The sequence below is a fragment of the Hyla sarda genome, chromosome 12, assembly GCF_029499605.1.
Source record: "Hyla sarda isolate aHylSar1 chromosome 12, aHylSar1.hap1, whole genome shotgun sequence".
Lineage (NCBI taxonomy): Eukaryota > Metazoa > Chordata > Amphibia > Anura > Hylidae > Hyla > Hyla sarda.
The window spans coordinates 37861652-37881160 of record NC_079200.1 but is presented as its reverse complement, the minus strand read 5'-3'; the positions used below and the strand labels follow the sequence as shown (position 1 = coordinate 37881160).

Sequence of the window (19509 nt, the reverse complement as noted above, 5' to 3'; positions counted from 1 at the left end):
ACGGCGCTGACCGAGCCATTGCATTGCAATAACGCTGCCACATCCCGAATAATCAAATCTTATAGTGAAAAGACATCATCAATGACAAGACATCATCATTGTTTCCAAAAATAATGGTGCCCGACAGACCCCATTGACTATAATGGGGTCCATCGGGACCCATTATTGGCCGTTATGACCCGTCAAAATTATAGCAGTCAAACTGCAAAATAAAAAACAAACATATTTGACGGGGCATACCGGCAGTGTGAAAGGGGCCTAAATTTGCCTGCTCTGTACCTCAGATGAACTGGCGACGCTGTTAGAACTTTCTTCAATCATCTCTGAGCTTTTGGGGTCAGTACATTACACAGCTGAAAAGTGGGTAAGAAAAATAAGGTGACTTTGGGGCTAATGCTCATGGGGGCACTGTGGCTGACACAGAGTTACATGGCAAAGAGGTATAGCACAACATAGAATCCTTACAGGTCCTTATATAGTCACAGTCATACTCCTGGGCATGCTGGGAGTTATAGTTTTGTAACAGCTGGAGGCATGCTGTTTAGGAAACAACATTATCCCATAGCTTTGCACAATGTTCATGCATCATTATCCAATTCTTCTATGGCTGGCTCTGTTACAGGGACAACCCCATTCACCAGCAAATATGGACAGACACAGACTTTATGCATGGTGTCCCTTTAAGTGAACCGGAAGTTCACGTTTACGGCTGGTTGTCAAACGCGCTTATATCGAGTGGTTGGCAACAGAACACTTGAAACGCAATTTCATTGGTTGGACGGTGGCGTTGCTAGGTTGATCTGGAAGTCAAATCTGGTTGAAGGCGCATGTGACGTCAGTGGTTGGCTGGAAAATGAATGGTTTGATTGGCGGAACTGAGTTGTGTGGTCGCTCGGCGGAAGTGAGGTGCGGTGCTGGGTGTCAGTAGCCGGGAGAATGGCTGTGAGTGGTCGGAGGAAGCTTCTGCAGCTGGTGACCCGGTTTGGGGTGCTGCTGCTCACCCGGTGCCCCTTCTGGTTTTGCTTCAGTCAACTTATGTTATATGCAGAGAGGGCAGAAGCCAAGAGGTACAGTGGGCCATTATTTACACACACACAACACACACATATATATATATATATATATATATATATACACACACACACACACACACACTGTGCACAATAAATAAATGTTATGTAATCTGTGGTACTCCAGCTGTTGTGAAACTACAACTCCCATCATGCATGTCAAGGCATGATGTGAGTTGTAGTTTTACAGTAGTTCTCACCTGATAGGATCCTATCAGGGTGACAACATTTTTAGACTTTTATGTTGTTATTTTTCCTTGCATATGGTTTATGTCAGGGCTTGACAAATCCCAGATCGCCATGGTGACTGAGAATTTCATTGTGGTGCTTAGGTTTTGTCACACCTCCATTCCTGCGATGTTTCCCTGTTCTGTCTGGCGCTAGAGTGAGCAGCGGACTTCAGGTGACCACCACAGCCAATCAGCAGCCACGGCGATCACACCCGCTTCGGGTGGTCACTTCATGTCCACTGCTCTTATAACACTGACTGGAGGCAGAACAGGGGATCAGTGTGAAAAAGGGTGGAGGTAAGTAGAAAAATTAAAAAAAAAATTTTTATTCATAGCTGAGGGGACACTAGCGATTGTGACACATGAGGGGACACTAGCGATTGTGACACATGAGGGGACACTAGCGATTGTGACACATGAGGGGACACTAGCGATTGTGACACATGAGGGGACACTAGCGATTGTGACACATGAGGGGACACTAGCGATTGTGACACATGAGGGGACACTAGCGATTGTGACACATGAGGGGACACTAGCGATTGTGACACATGAGGGGACACTAGCGATTGTGACACATGAGGGGACACTAATGATCGTGACACATGAGAGGAGATGAGGGGACACATGAGGGAACAAAAAGGATCGTGACACGTGAGAGGAGATGAAGGAACACTAAGGATCGTGACACGTGAGAGGAGATGAAGGAACACTAAGGATCGTGACACATGAGAGGAGATGAGGGAACACTAAGGATCGTGACACATGAGAGGAGAGAACACTAAGGATAGTGACACATGAGAGATGATGGGACACATGAGGGGACACTAAGGATTGTGACACATGAGGGGACACTAAGGATTGTGACATATCGGGGGAGACTGTTCTTAACCTCCCCCCCATATGACTCTTTTTCCACCCACCATTATGTCCTGACCACTCTCTAACCTATCTGCCCCTATGTCTGTTTAATTTGCTGCATTGTCCTACCTACACTTCCCCACTTTAAATACTCTGCCATCCCTTCTAGGATTCTCTTCCCCCAACACAGCGGACCCTCTTCCATTCAGGTGCAAATTATCTGTGGAATACAGTTCCTTAAGAAAGAGATGAGAGGACACTAATGACACACAGGGGAGTTGAGGGGACACTAATGACTGACACACAGGAATATATGGACACTAATGACTGGCATCGGGAGATGAGGGGACGCTATTGACTTTGACACAGGGAGAGATGAGAAGAAACTAATGACTGACATGTGGGGACACTAATGACTGACACACAGGAATATATGGACACTAATGACTGGCATTGGGAGATGAGGGGACACTAATGACTGACACACAGGAATATATGGACACTAATGACTGACACACAGGAATATATGGACACTAATGACTGGCATCGGGAGATGAGGGGACACTAATGACTTTGACACAGGGAGAGATGAGAAGAAACTAATGACTGACATGTGGGGACACTAATGACTGACACACAGGAATATATGGACACTAATGACTGGCATTGGGAGATGAGGGGACACTAATGACTGACACACAGGAATATATGGACACTAATGACTGGCATTGGGAGATGAGGGGACACTAATGACTGTGACACAGGGAGAGATGAGAAGAAACTAATGACTGACATGTGGGGACACTAATGACTGACACACAGGGAAGCTCAGGGGACACTAATGACTGTGACACACAGGGAGAGAGGACGTGTGGCCTCCTGGCTCCTAGATTCACAACTTATTTGTCAAGCACTGGCTTATTCTGTCATTTATTGTCCCTTGTAATTTTTGTTGTTAGGAAACCAGACATCCCGGTGCCTTTGCTGTACTTTGACCTGGGCGTGGCTGTGCTTTGCGCCAGTTTCATGTCCTTTGGGGTAAAGCGGCGTTGGTTTGCACTGGGTTCTGCCCTGCAGCTGGCTGTTAGCACCTACATAGCTCACATTGGGGGACATGTCCACTACGGTGACTGGCTGAAGGTGAGTCCTTTCTGGTAGTTTGGGGGGGGGGGGGGGGTTGCGTTTTATTTTTTTACTGTGCTATGCTATTTGTCACGTTTTAACCTCTTAAGGACACTGGACATAATTGTACTTCCTGTGTGCTGGTACTTTACACACCAGGACGTTCATTTACATCCTGGGCATGAAGGGAGTGCAGGAGCTGTTCTCTTTTCATGCACGGTGGGACCAGCCATTATCCCCTCCAATTCCATGATCATTACTGATCACTTCATCTGCGGAAATGCCACCACGGGGATCAGATGAGCCAAGATGGTGAATGGGCCTCTTTTTTTTTCCAATTTTACCCCAAAAAAGGGTAAAAAAATAAAATTAAAATAATACACCTATTTGGTATCAGCACGTGTGTAAATGTCCAAACTAACAAAATATAATCTTGTACGGTGAATGGGGATGAAATAAAATTATATTTTTTACTATTCTATCTACAAAACTTTGCAGAGGGCAAATTTTTTTGCACCATAATTTGTAGTTTTTATTGATACTATTTCAGCACTAATCAGACTTTTTGTACCTTTTTTTTAATCCATTTTGTTTTTGTTTGAGCTGTGACAAAAAAAGCACGTGATATCTTTATATATATATATATATATATATATATATAATATATATATATATAATTATTATTTTTTATTAAAGGGATTGTACTATCTCCTTCCTCTTCTCTAGCCATCTCCTGCCTGTTTGCGGCGGCAAGAGGTGGTCGGGAAGGCAGGGAAGTTAAACAATTTGTGTAACTCCCATTAACCTTAGTGGGAGTTGCACAAATGGCAGAGCCTCGCGGGCTACTCTGTTTACATAACTCCAGGAGCCGCTGGGTATGTAGTGGGCTTGTTTCCCTAGCCTGCTCCGTACACATTTCAAACATTATCGATTGGTGCCCCAGTGCTGAGACCTCCACAATCATTATACTGAGCAGGGAGAAATGTGGTAGCTCGCAGCGATCTTCGCCCTGCTTCACTGCATAGACTTATAATGGAGCCATCCTGTGAAGCAATGTGTAGATTGATGCAAGACGGGGAGTGAAGCGTGCCACCATGTTCTTCTCACTGCTCATTCTGATGATTGGGGGGAGGGGTCTGACTGCTGAGACCCCCAGTGGCCGAGTTTTCTGTATGGACTTGCATTGAGGGGGCGGGGCGTGACGTCACGATCTTCCGTCCCCGTGGTCGGGAGGAATTAGCCGGAGAACCTCCAGCGCTTCCAAAAGCAGTTACAGGTGGGTGCTGCATGCTATATTGCGGGGATCCCCAGTGGCGGGACCCCGGCGATCTGACATCTTAGCCCCTATCCTTTGGATAGGAGATAAGATGTCTAGGGTTGGAGTACCCCTATAAAATCTGCAATAAAATCTACTTTCTAGCTTACTTCCCTGGTCCCCCTGTGGTCTCTGTTTACCAGGCTTCAGCAATGACCTGGCTTGTTCACAGAAGACTGCAGGAACCAGCAAACACATCAGGATCAGTAAAGCGAGATTGGACTTGTGGATTTCATTGCAGTCGGGCCCTTGTGGTCCTCCGCTGCTTGTAAAGTGTCAGGAATGCTGGATGTAGGGATCCCTAGTATTGTAATCATCCAGTTCTTATGTCATTATGTTGGGTCTTGATATAGCTGAATTGTAACTTCTATTGATGTGTCTTCTTAAGAGAATAGTACATAGTACTGACATGTCTTGTCTGTGTAATTCAGGTTCGCATGTATTCTCGGACTATCGCCGTTATTGGAGGATTCCTAATCCTGGCCAGCGGTGCTGGTGAGATTTACAGGCAGAAGCCTCGAAGCCGCTCTCTGCAGTCCACTGGTCAGGTCTTTCTGGGCATCTACCTCATCTGTCTGGTAAGTCACAAGGCCGCCTGCTTTATCCTGGGTTTCATGAATTGTTACTTTGCTCCTTACAAGAGACCAGAAACAATGCACTAGAGTTGAGCAAACGTACAATAAATTGGCTCGGCCGTTGATTACTTTAGTCTGCATAAATTAGTTCAGCTTTCCAAGAGCTCCGGTTGCCTGGAAAAGTCTGGGAATAGTCTTAGGTCTCCTAGGACTGTATCCGTCTTTTCCTGACAACCGGAGCACTTGGAAAGCTGAACTTATTTATGCAGACTAAAGTAATCAACGGCCGAGCCGCAAGGTTCGTTATCAGCCAATGTATTGTAAGTTCTCTTAACTCTAAATTGCACCATGTTCCTGCTTGAAGCAGCATATAATTATTATGATGATACTTACAGGGTCACTGACATTTCAGACTGAAGCATAGTATCCAGAGGCCCCACCAATCACTAGAATGTAGGTGGTACTAGGGCTCTGCCATCTCTCCTTGATGAGCCATGTACGAGTATTGCCATTTCTATTTTCTAGAACACGCACTATTTTGCCCAACACTCAATGGGTGAAATTTCTCAATGTTGGTGTAGGTAGAAGTTTTTTGTAGATCGTTTTGGTTGGTCTAAATTTGGTGCAATTGCTCCAAATTTACCATACTTGTGCAAGGCACATGATTAATTTTGTGCAAAGATCTAAATCTCCACACAGTTTTATTTGTACACCTGAGCTGCACCTCACAGGAAAAGTGGACACAGGGATTCTAATGTTCTATTGCTTTGAGGCTCCATTGAGATTCCATTGAGGTTTTTAGTCTACCAGCAAAAAAAGCCAGAAAAACTCACAGCTTTTTCCTTGTTTTTTAATTTTTTTAAAAAAAAATTTTCTTTTGTTTTTGCTGGTGTGTGGAAACAGTCATTTTTGTACCCTGTGGCAATTTTTTGACTGCTTTTAGGGTACCACTCCAGGGGTCAGATGCAGAGCACCCGGTCCACAGAGTGTAAGGAGATGAGGAGTGATGTATAGCATATACATATACAGGGTGCAGAGCATCACTACTTACCTCCGCCGGCTGTATAGTATACAGGGGTGAATAGTGTACCCATGTATACTATACAGGAGCCCAGTGAGGAAAGCGTTAACCCAAGCTGCTGCTGATCAGTTTTGGGTTAAGTTTTGAGCGCTATCCTGTATATACAGCTGTCTATAGACTACTTTATATACAGGATACAGTAGGCAGATATCAACAATTGGAGGCTCCTTGTTTAGGAACACCCCAGCGGAGAGCACCAAAAATGTACTAACCTTTTTTTTTTTTTCTCATTTTAGATACTTGAATGTAGAGGACCATGTCTGATTCGGTGGATTGCGAAGATGAACAGCGTTTTTTTAAAATGTCAATAAAGGGGTTAACGAGAGCTGTGGGGGGAGTGTGTGTTTTTTTTTTATTTTTCTTTGTGTTGTGTTTTTTATAATTGAATTTTCAGGCTTAGTAGTGGAAGCCATTTTATAGACTGAATCCATTACTAAGCCGGGGCTTAGCATTAGCCCCAAAATCAGTTAGCGCTAACCCCCAATTATTACCCCGGTACACACCGCCACTGGGGTTCCGGGAACAGCCAGTACCAACAGGCCCGGAGCGTTAAAAATGGTGCTCCTGGGGCAAGGCGGTAACAGGCTGGCATTATTGAGGCTGGGGAGGGCCAGTAACAATGGTCCTAACCCACCCTGGTAATGTCAGGCTGTTGCTGCTGGGTTGGTTTCTGGCTGATACTGAAAATAAGGGGAACCCTATGCGTTTTTTTCCCCCCCCCCTATTTTCAGTATCGGCCAGATACCAACCAAGCAGCAACAGCCTGACATTACCAGGGTGGCGAGGACCATTGTTACTGGCACTCCCCAGCCTAAATAACGCCAGCCTGTTACCGCCTAGGCCCAGGAGCGCCATTTTTGATGCTCCGGGCCTGTTGGTACCGGCTTTTCCCGGCACCCCTGAGGCGGTGGGTACTGGGGTAATAATTGGGGGTTAGCTCTAGCTGATATTGGGGCCAACGCTAAGCCCCCGCTTAGTAATGGATTCCATCTATAAGATAGCTTCCACTACCAAGCCTGAAAATTCAATTATAAAAAACGACAAATTGAAAAAAAAATTTTTTTAAAAAGAAAAAAAAAAACATTCCCCCCACAGCCCTCGTTAAACATTTTATTGAAATGAAAAAACCGCTGGTCATTGTCGCAGTCTACCGAATCTGACGTAGTCCTCCGCATTCACGTATCTGAAATGAGAAGAAAAGAAAAACAAGAAATATGGGTTAGTAAATTTTTTGCACACATAATGCAGCGTGTTCCTAAACAGGGAGCCTCCAGTCTCCCGGCGGCGAGGATTATGAATTGTGACAGCATATACAGTATTCCCCGCCGGGAGCCGCATGGGCCGCTGGCTTTTACAGTTGATAAATGCGGATTGCAGCGGGTCTCTGGAGAATGACCCGGTGCGATCTTCCCCTTAGCCCCTGGACTATAATTCCCATCATGGGCAGAGTCTGTCCATGATGGGAGAAGTAGTCCTAACTGTCCCAAAATAGTCCCGCAACCGGGGGATGTGCAAGTGGTGTCTCTCAGTGCTGCAGTACTACAACTATTCCCGTCATGGGACAGACTGTCCCATGATGGGAGTAGTTGTTCTGCAGTGTTGAGGGACGGCTCCTGCATCACCTGAGGCATTTGCGCAAAAAAAAAAGCGTCTAAACAAAAAAACGCACATGATAAATTAATATCCACTGTAAAATGCATTCCACAATACACAAAAATAACTTCTTGCTTTTTGCTCTATCAAAAAAAGACTCAAAATAACTCGCTGCGCAAAAATTTGCGCAACATATAGAAAACAAAAAGCTTCTACCACTAATGATAAATTCCCCCCAATGTCTTTTTAACATGTCTAAACTCTGTGACCCTGGGTGTCTGTCCCAACACCAAAGTTTCACCTATGTTAACCTACCTGACGGGTGGACCTGCAGATGTCTTTTGTTAGGCCACTTCTGCATGCCATGGCCCTGGAGAGAAGTAGTGATGACCCACTGGGCAACCTATATGAGAAATGACTTACTATGAGGTCTGTGCCTGCACCGCAGTGAGTTATTCCTTATACAAGTTCCTGGGCAGGTCATGGTAACCACTACTCAGGACCAGAGCATGCTTGCAGACGTCTGCCAGTAGTCACATATAGATCCCTGATCAGCAGGGAGAAGATAGGTGACATTCGGGATTGAAGTGGGAGCCTCCAGTCTGCCCAACCTATGCTCAGAGTATCACCTGGAGTCTGCAGTGAATATAACCCCTTTTGCACAATACTGCAGATTGTGCTAACTCCTCCCCCATGCCTCCCCGCAAGTAGTCCCCTGGCTGAAGCAGTCAATCATGCTAGCGGGTGGGACCACGGCCGGGACAACGGGTGCTGGTAAGTATAACTCCTCGCCTAGGGGACTACTTGTGGGGCAGCCAGGGGGACTTAATGACGTCATATCTTCATCATCCCTGGGGGAATAAACTTGGTGAGGATACAGATTTTACCATATATAACTCATTGTCAAGCGTTCTATATGGTAAAATCTCATGATTGGTTCCCTTTTAAGTGATATCACATATAGAATCTGAAAGTCTGGCACTTGAGGATCCATTATAATGCTACTTTTTACTTCAATCCCTCACAGGCCTACACCCTACAGCACAGTAAGGAGGACCGTGAGTCACATTTGGACTTCCTTCCAGGAGGAGAACCAGCCCTGCAGATCCTGTTTGTCCTGTACGGCATGTTGGCTTTATCTTTTCTATCCGGCTACTATGTTCGGTTCACAGCCCAAGTCCTTGCTGTCCTCCTTCCCTTTTCCCTACTCCTTGTAGATGGAAACCTAGGCTACTGGCACAATAACCGTCGGGTGGAGTTCTGGAATCAGATGCGAATGATCGGACAGAACGTTGGCATTTTTGGGGCAGCAGTGATACTAGCCACCGATGGCTGATCAGGACTACGCTGTACTTATGGGCTTTGAGTCTTTGGTCCTTCCAACCAACAGTAATTCCCAGACCTATATGTTTACCCTCCTGATATAGTTTACAGCTACCACCACTGTGCCCAGCATGGCTTCTTGGACACCATGGCATACCCATGCATCACTTACAGGAAGTCTCTGTGGACATGGATATAAGGACAATCCAGTGGCAACTTGCATAGCTTTACAATGCTAGAGTTTCCATCATCGAGACCGATCTTTCATTGAAGCCTGTATATATGACTGGATCACTGACGCTTATAATCTTACCATACTTAGGACATGACCATTCTGAAAGGTAAACTCTCTCTTCTCTGACCATAGAAACACAAGAAAATGCCACTAAAGGAGAAAATGTGATGGCTGGACCCTGGGTTCATGTCGCTCTTCTTAGCTGGGGCTGATCATGCATGCAGCATATTGAAGGGATCAAGCAAGCATGTGACCTCATGGGAATAGGACAGACATTGACCTACAGGGTAGCTATCTATAGGTGACACTAGTTATTAGCGTGCCTAACAATAGTTTATTGGACACATGTTGTGGCATCCTTCCATTGTAAGACTCTCAGCTCCAGTTGGATCTCTGCAAGAAAATCAACCCCAAACCCCCCCCAAGATCTGGGAATAGACAAAGTCTAAGATTATTGGCGTAAGTATCTGATTACCCTCCCATCTTCCCTTTCACACTACAGAATTTCTGGAATTTTTCACAGAAAATTCTGCTGCATAAATTCTAATTTCGGACTCCACTGAAAGAACGAATGTTTATTCTTTTAGTGGAATCTGCTCTGATATGCATTGCCGTCAATGATGGAGTATGTCCAAGCACTCCTAGCACCAACACTCGGCACCTGCTATGATCTGAATGTTCGCTCCGAATTAACCTGGCCTTCCGTCACCCTATGCATTGACACAATATCTTCGGGTACAGTGCACCAAAAAAATAAAATATTCTCTGGCCAGACTTTCCGTAGTGTGAATGCGCTCTTATTGTGGGAAAACCACAGCTTATTTATCTACGTTTTTAAAATTCATGTACACCAAAAGCAGAATATGTTTGTAAATACATTATATCACTTTGTACTGTTTGTTACAATGTAATAGTATTATACTCTAGTGATTGTACTCGCTATTTTCCTTGAGGAGTTACAGTGTACATATGATATATATTACTTATCCTGTACTGATCCTGAGTTACATCCTAGCGGATACTCTAGAGCCGTACTCACTATTCTGCTGGTGGGGTCACTGTGTACATACATTACATTACTTATCCTGTACTGATCCTGAGTTATATCCTGTATTATACTCCAGAGCTGTACTCACTATTCTGCTGGTGAGGTCACTGTGTACATACATTACATTACTTATCCTGTACTGATCCTGAGTTATATGCTGTATTATATTCCAGAGCTGTACTAACTATTCTGCTGGTGAGATCACTGTGTATATACATTACATTACTTATCCTGTACTGATCCTGAGTTATAGCCTGTATTCTACTCCAGAGCTGCACTCACTATTCTGCTGGTGGAATTACTGTATACACACAAAGATATCCAAGGCCACAGCACCAGTTCTGGAAGACTCCATATCTTGTAAAAAGAGCTGTAGTTTATTGATTCCCCATATGCAACGTTTTAGCTAAATGTTTAGCCTTTATTAAGTATTGATAAAGCGTGATAGAGGGTAAACTTTTAGCCGAAACGTTGCATATGGGGAATCAATAAACTACAGCTCTTTTTACAAGATATGGAGTCTTCCAGAACTGGTGCTGTGGCCTTGGATTTCTTAGTGTTTGGATACTGGAATGGCCCTCTGCATGCCCACGAGCACAGTGGATTGGTCTGGTGCGGTCTTCTGCTTCCTTGTTCTACTGTGTACATATATATATATATATATATTACATCCTGTACCGATTCTAAGTTACATCCTGCATTAGGGTACATTCACACAGAACATGTCCTCTGTGGATGTGACACTGCATATTTTATCCTTTAAAGGGGTACTCTGCCCATAGACATCTTATCCCCTATCCAGCAGGGGGACCTCCGCAGCCTCCCTGCTGCACCCGGCTTTCGTTTAGCACATCGGGTGCGGCCCTGGTGGCTCGTGAATTGGGGGGGTGTGACCATGACCTCACGAGTGGACTGGGACATCACGATCCTCCGCCCTGCATCGCCAGTCATCCGGCACGAAGTGAAGTTCGCTCCGTGCACCAGATGTGTGGGGTACCACAGCCGAGATGGGGGGGTTTCCAGTGGTGGGACTCACGTGATCAGACATCTTATCCCCTAATCTTTGGATATGGGTTAAGATGTCTAGGGGCAGAGTATCCCTTTTAAGTCAATATAAATAAATAGTTAAAATGTGCAACAGATGTGGTGTGTGTGAATGTACCCTTATACTTCAGAGCTGCACTTAATGTTCTGCTGCTTGCTGTTACAAACGATCAGAAAGCGTGTTGTCTGACATGCTTACCAGTATAGCGGAGCCCCTGTAATACAGGGGAACGGTTCATTTTAAAGATGGCACTTCCTGTAATGCAAATAGGGGTCAAAAAATGGCAACTAAAAGAAAAACGAAAAAGTTTAGAATTTTTTTTTTATTACTAAAACATGACGGAAACTATACAAATCTGGTGTTGCTGTAACCAGACCGGCCTAAAGTATCAAAATAACATGTTTGCTCAACCACAAGGTAAATGGTGTAGAAAAGAAAACACTAAATTTGCAAAATTCTTTTACTTTTTCAATTTCACTTCACCGATTTTTATACCGATATATATTTTTTTTGGTTCAGAGAATGTTATAGAAAAATTTAAAAGTATCATTATAGTAGGTAGTTATGGCTATTATAGGGCGAGGAGGAAAAAAATGAGAATGTAAAAGCGAAAATTGGTCCGGGCAAGTGGATCGTCTTGAGGGACAAGTAGATTTTGCTCCGTTTTAGTCCCGTGGACAAGTTTTTTATTTCCACACCCCTGAGCATGCCTTATATTCATGTACTTTATACTATGTGCCTTTCAATCAAAGACTATGACCCTGATTTATCAATGTGTCGGAGACAAAAACTTTCTGATTTGCCCACAGCAACCAGTCACAGCCCAGGCTTTATTGGTTGTTATGGGTAAATGTGACGGTTTTGCCCTCAGACAGATCACTTTGGGCCTATGTATAGATATTCATGTGTCTGTTCACATTTGTCACACGCCTTCAGAAAAATGGAATAAATGATTATTTGTTAGTTGTCTCTGCCTGATGCTTCGCAATAGTAATGGGGTTTATCTGTTATGATTTTCTCAGTGGTCTAGGTTATGTGCACGCGCAGTTTTGGGAATGTTAAATTGCTCCAAAATGTCCCCCCCCCTTTGTTCACACTCACACATCTGAACCTTATGTCCTTTTGTTGTTATTTTTTTTCCCTCTTTTCCAGCAGATTGCAGGATATAATGGGAAGAATTTATCAAGAATTTATCAAGAATTTTAGGGCCCTTTTTTGGTGTAGAAAAATAGCAGAAATGCCTCTGTTGTGCCAAATTTGTGCAACTTTTTGTTAAAGGGATTTTGACTAAACTGACTTTGGTACACACTGTTGGGTTTTCACTAAACAAAAGTTGCAAGTTTGTCACGAGGCCCTCAATTTGTCACAAATCTACACTGGCCCAGACCGTAACGTCACACATTTTTTGCACAACTGGGGAAAAGTCATATAGGTGTAATCAAAATGGTATTCTGAAGTGATTTACGCTGCGGCCAGATGTTAGCTGCAAGTCAATAGTAAACTGCAAAATGCCAAATCCACTTGGCGTTTTCCAGTTTGGCGTTTTTTTAATCCTTTTGGCGTTTTTGGGCTCTTGTCGAGACTTTGGCGTTTTTTCTGGAAAATCTTGGCGATTTTCTCCCATAGAAGTCTATGGGAGCGGAAAAACGCCATGTGGGTTTTAACTTTGGCGTTTTTTCAGGCAGTTTTTATTCTCTTTTGGACTTTAGCGATCCAAAAAAGTGATGGAGATACCTTTTGTATTAGAATTTAGTAGGGTACCATTAAAAAATAAGAATAATAAAAAAGACACAGTAGTGATGGAAAAAATTGTATTTAACGGAATTTATCTTTTTTATAACAAAATTTTAATTAATTTTTAAACAGGGATCAATTTATGTGGGCGGGTAGGGCACTAAAAATGTAACGACAATAATAAAAATGTGTGTGTGTGTTTTTTACTTTTTATTTATTTTTTATTTTTTAGATAGTACTACTACTCCCAGCCTAGAATACACTGTTCCATGATAGGAGTAGTAGTACCTGTACTAATTGACAGATCGCCCCGGGTCCGTTGCAATCCTTCTGTATAATGTATAGATGCGGCAGCCGCTCATCTATGGTCCCCTGCACTGTCGTATATATACACTTATTCATATTTCCCCCAGAGAGCTGTGATTGGTCAGATGGTTCCAGCCAATCACAGCTCTAGGAATATGTGTATATATATGTCAGTGCAGGGGACCATAGAAGAGCAGCCGCCCGTATCTATACATTATACAGGAGGTTCACAGCGGCTGTCAGAAGTTACACTCGCTGCGATCTGTCTATTAATGCAGGTACTACAGCTCCCAGCATGGAGCAGAGTGTGCTCCATGTTGGGAGTAGTAGTACCTGCAGTAAGGGACAGATCACATCAAATGTCACTTATCCTGACACCCACTGCGATCCTCCTGAAGTGACTGTTGGGATCATCTGTTCTCAAGGCTACAGAGCCGGGTGAACAGCTGATGCCCAGCAAGAACTTTCAGTGAGCCTGCAATGTGTATACAGTATTCACATTGCTGGCTCACTTAAACCCTTGCTGAGCTGTGTGCTAAGCCAGCCCGGCAAGGAAAGAGTTAACTTACACTGCTGGACAGTGTAGGTTAACCCTTTGGGTGGTATACACTATATACAGCTATCTATAGATAGCTGTATACAGAAGATGGAGAAGTCCCCTTACCTCCGTCCAGTCCCCGCGGGTCCATGTAGCTCTGCCCCCTAGTGATGACATAATTAGTGGTGGAGCTACAGACGGGATCCAGGCTAGTAAGTCTGAAGCTCTGTTAACATTGTCCGTTTTGGATAATGTGAACAGACCCTTCTTCCAGTGTCTACCCAGACAGGGAGACTCCAGCTGTTGCTAAACTACAACTCCCAGCATGCCCAGACAGCCCAACGCTGTCTGGGCATGCTGGGAGTTGAAATTTTGCACCAATTGGTGGCTCCCTTTTTGGGAAGACCTTGCATTATGGGCCCTCTCCGCTGCGGAGAGTGCAAAAATGTCCTAACCCATTTTTGGGGTTTTTTTTTCTTCTCGTTTCAGATCCGTGTATGCAGAGGATTACGGCAGATTAACTGGATTTTTTTATTTTAATAAAATGGTTAACGAGGGCTGTGGGGGAGTGTTTTTTTTAAAAGAAAATAATTTTTCCAATGTGGTGTTTTTTTTTTTTTTTTTATTGAATTTTCAGGCTTTGTAATGGAGGCTGTCTAATAGACGGAATCCATTACTAAGCTGGGGCTTAACGTTAACCCCCAATTTTTACCCCGGTACCCTAAGCCACAGGGGTGCTGGGAAGAGCCGGTACCAATAGGCTTGGAGTGTCAAAAATGGTGTTCCTGGGCCTAGGCGGTAACAGGCTGGCATTATTTTGGCTGGGGAGGGACAGTAACAATGGTCTTCGCACCACCCTAGTAACGTCAAGCTGTTGCTGCTTTGTTGGTATCTGGCTGATACTGAATATACAGGGAACCCTATGCGTTTTTTTTTTCATAAATATAAAAAGCGCATAGGGGTCCCCCTATTTTTAGTATCAGCCAGATACCAACAAAGCAGCAACAGCCTGACGTTACCAGGGTGGGGGCGAGGACCATTGTTACTGGCCCTTCCCAACCTAAATAACGCCAGTCTGTTACCGCCTAGGCCCAGGAGCGCCCGGCACCCCTGTGGCGGTGGGTCCTGGGGTAATAATTGGGGGTTAGCGCTAGCTGTTTTTGGGGCTAACGTTAAGCCCCGGCTTAGTAATGGATTCCGTCTATTAGACAGACTCCATTACTAAGCCTGAATATTCAATTTAAAAAAAAACACAACACATTGGAAAAATTATTTTATTTTAAAAAACACCCCCCACAGCCCTCGTTAACCATTTTATTAAAATTTAAAAAAAAATCCAGTTCACCCGTCATAATCCATCGAATCCGCCGTAATCTTCTGCATACACGGATCTGAAACGAGAAGAAAACAAAAAAATGGGTTAGGACATTTTTTGCACTCTCTGCAGGGGAAAGCGCCCATAATTCAATGTCTACCTAAACAGGGAGCCTCCAAATGGTGCAAAACTACAACTCCCAGCATGCCCAGAAAGCCTTTTGCTGTCTGGGCATGCTGGGAGTTGTAGTTTAGCAACAGCTGAAGTCTCCCTGTCTAGGTAGACACTGGCAGAAGGGTCTGTTCACATTATCCAAAATGGACAATGTTAACAGAGCTTCAGACTTACTAGACTGGATCCCGTCTGTAGCTCCGCACCCTAATGATGTCATCTCTAGGGAGCGGAGCTACACGGACCTGCGGGGACAGAAATGAGGGAGGTAAGTGGACCTCCTGTTCTGTATACACTATATACAGCTATCTATAGATAGCTGTATATTCTGTATACTGCACAAAGGGGCTATAGGAGCAAGGAGTCCTGTCAGTCTGGTGACAGAATTCTCGGCTCCTGTATAGTATATATGTGTACACTATGCACCCCTGTATACTATACTGCCGGGGAGGTGAGTAGTGATGCTGTACATCACTCCTCATCTCCTTACACTCTGTGGACCGGGCGCTCAGCATCCGACCCACAGAGTGGTACCTGAAGACAGTGAGAAAACTGCACCAGGTGACAAATTTGTCTGTTTCCACACACCAGGGAAAACGCCAGAAAAACTGCCAAAACTCAGGAAAAACCTGTGGCAGTTTTTTTAGGTGTACAAAGAAAAAAAACAAGTGGAAACCTAGCCTTAGGCTAAGTTTCCACTTGGTTTTTTTCTGGCAGTTTTTGGAATGCTGCCAAAAGCCAGAAGTGTATTCAAAAGGCATAGGACATATAAAGGAAGGACTTACACTTCTCCTCCCTTATGGATCCACTTCTGACTTTGGGTCAAAAACTGCAGCGGCAGATATCCAAAAACTGCCAGAAAAAAGTGGAAACCTAGTCTAATAAATATGTTGCATATAAGCAAAAATAAATTACTTAAAAAGACACAATGATAAAGGTCCCTTTTTTCTCTATTTTGGGCTGTATTTGTCCCAAAACAGAATGAATTATAAAGAAATGTTTTTGAGGCTTTAGGTTTTGCTAGAGCACGAAAACAGTCTGTAAAATGGTTGGAAAAACATCCCAAAAAAAGTGATAGACTTCAGATGTTTGAGAGCGGCAGGACATGCACATACATACTGTAGAAACTAAGAAGCACATGTAGGTAGTAGTATTTATTCGTATGTGGTACGCCACTACATTTTGATATAAATGTTGTTATTATTACTTAATAATCACAAAGTAAAAATGTACATATCATACTAGTAGCAGCCCCCAGTATAGTTGCCTAGCAGCTGTTCTACTGCATTTGGCAGGCAGGGAGAATGATGTTGCCAACGGCTGACATCATTGGCCGGTGTCTTCAAGCAGACATGCCTGTGTGTGGCAAGTATGCTATCAGCTGTATTCAAGTAGCGGCATGTGCTGGAGGTGAGCTGCAAGCAGCATGACACCTAGCAAAGGACCATATAGATAAGGGACCAGGGCTCAAGTCCTGCAGGAACCAGAGCTGTAGCTAACTCCTTTTGCAAGCGAGGTAAGAGCAGAAGATTGTGGCCCACCACCATTTCTGCACAGGGCATCCCTCAGAAATTATATTTTTTTAGGGCACCCCTACAGAATTTTTTTTTTTTCATATGTTGGCTATGTAGATTAAAGTACTGCTATATGCAGCGACTCCTCAGGACATCATGATGATTACTTCCTGCCAAAATTCTTCAGCACTGAACCTGCAACACAAACACATTTGGCTCTGCACTTTTCCAGCATTATCCTCCCCTTTTCTCCACAAATGCATCCAGTCTCTCCAAAACAAATACCACCATCCTCCCTACAACACACAATGTTTCCAGCCCCACTCAATTGCCTCCAGCCCCCACCTAACACAAATGCACAGACTCCTGCCTTACTCAAATACCTCAAGCCTTCCATACACACAATGCCTCCAGCCTTCCATACACACGATGCCTCCAGCCTTCCATACACACGATGCCTCCAGCCTTCCATACACACGATGCCTCCAGCCTTCCATACACACGATGCCTCCAGCCTTCCATACACACGATGCCTCCAGCCTTCCATACACACGATGCCTCCAGCCTTCCATACACACGATGCCTCCAGCCTTCCATACACACGATGCCTCCTGCCTTCCATACACACGATGCCTCCTGCCTTCCATACACACGATGCCTCCTGCCTTCCATACACACGATGCCTCCTGCCTTCCATACACACGATGCCTCCTGCCTTCCATACACACGATGCCTCCTGCCTTCCATACACACGATGCCTCCAGCCTTCCATACACACGATGCCTCCAGCCTTCCATACACACGATGCCTCCAGCCTTCCATACACACGATGCCTCCTGCCTTCCATACACACGATGCCTCCTGCCTTCCATACACACGATGCCTCCTGCCTTCCATACACACGATGCCTCCAGCCTTCCATACACACGATGCCTCCAGCCTTCCATACACACGATGCCTCCTGCCTTCCATACACACGATGCCTCCAGCCTTCCATACACACGATGCCTCCAGCCTTCCATACACACGATGCCTCAAGCCTTCCATACACACGATGCCTCCTGCCTTCCATACACACGATGCCTCCAGCCTTCCATACACACGATGCCTCCAGCCTTCCATACACACGATGCCTCCAGCCTTCCATACACACAATGCCTCCAGCCTTTCCCACACAAAATGCCTCCACTCCTTGTACAGGGGTGTATAGGTGTACAGTAGTGACACGGGTGTACATGGGTGACAGAGGGGTGTACTTGGGTTACACAGGGGTGACATAGGGGTAATGAGGGGTGACAGAGTAGTAATGAGGGGTGACAGAGGGGTTTAGAAGTGTGACAATGTGGTAACAAGGGAAGTAGAAGGGTGGGGGTGCAGTACCTGAAGCCAGTGGCGAATCCAGAGTCTAGTCTTGGGAGGGGCACTATCAAAGTATTTTGCAGAAAATAAGGCATTGCTTACAGAACCCAGAGGATACTGACTATGAGCAGTGGCGATGCTAGGGCTGGTGTTACCTGGTGCGGTAGAAAATGATGTTTCATCTTTAACCACCTGAGTGTCCCGACACCCTGATTGAGAATCACTACCTAGTGTAATGTGTGCCGGACATCTCTGGCCAATACACCCCCTTGCAGCAGTGCGCCTGAGGCCTCAATTGCCTCATTGGAGCTACAGCCCTGGCAGGAATGCATGGGAACTGAGTTCCTGCACTTTTTCCACAGCAGGAACACCATTCCCATTAGCAGGAGCCTTTGAGTGGAAGAGTTCCCACTCTTTTTTCCCCAGAAATTAACCCCTGTAAGAGACAACTAGCTGACCATTAGGGGGCCAACTGCTGAGACCCTCGCCAATTCCAAAAACGGAGGTCATGTATTGCCAGCACACCAGTAATTCTATATGGGGCAGTGTTTCCCAACTAGCACCCTGGTTGGAAAACACTGCCGTTTGTTGTTTGCTATTCCCAACCAGTGTGCCTCCAGCTTTTGCATAACTACAACTCCCAGCATGCCTGGAAAGCCTTTGGGCACCCTGGATGGGAAACCCTGCCCTTGTGCTCTTGGAAGGTGGTCAAGAGCAGGGGGCTCTACCCACTATGACACCTACATTGCCTAATATGAGCCCGGCCACATAAAGAGCAAGCTAGCAAATGCTTATAAAGCTAAAGATCACATACTGTATACTATGAAACAAAAAAACTGGTCTTCTAGGGTGTGGTCTTCTTAAAGGTAAGAGGGTGGTCTTTTGGAGAGGTTTCACTGTACTTTATACACTACAGCCGCCATTTGCTCTAAGGGTCATAGTCAATGGTGACCACTTATTGCAGCACCATATCAGTCTGTGGAGTATTTTGGCTTATTTCAGACTTTTACAGTAAGAATTCCATGAAAAACTACTGATATATAATACATTTAATATTCCATTGGGATAGAGGGA

At 44.7% G+C, this 19509-nt stretch overlaps 1 protein-coding gene across 1 annotated transcript; it reads left to right on the top strand.

Moving 5' to 3' along the window:
- Positions 1–879: 879 nt before the first annotated feature.
- TMEM101 (transmembrane protein 101) lies at positions 880–10793 on the top strand. The gene is made up of 4 exons (XM_056548653.1): positions 880–1067; positions 3121–3301; positions 5030–5176; positions 8875–10793. Exons 1-4 carry the CDS (start codon positions 937–939, stop codon positions 9181–9183), a joined length of 768 nt encoding a protein of 255 aa, XP_056404628.1. The 5' UTR covers positions 880–936; the 3' UTR covers positions 9184–10793.
- Positions 10794–19509: the final 8716 nt, after the last annotated feature.

Coding starts and splice junctions, on each gene's coding strand:
- TMEM101 (XM_056548653.1), top strand. CDS start 937: ATGGCTGTGAGTGGTCGGAGGAAGCTTCTGCAGCTGGTGACCCGGTTT. Junction 1,068..3,120: donor GAGAGGGCAGAAGCCAAGAG/GTACAGTGGGCC, acceptor TTTTGTTGTTAG/GAAACCAGACATCCCGGTGC. Junction 3,302..5,029: donor ACTACGGTGACTGGCTGAAG/GTGAGTCCTTTC, acceptor TGTGTAATTCAG/GTTCGCATGTATTCTCGGAC.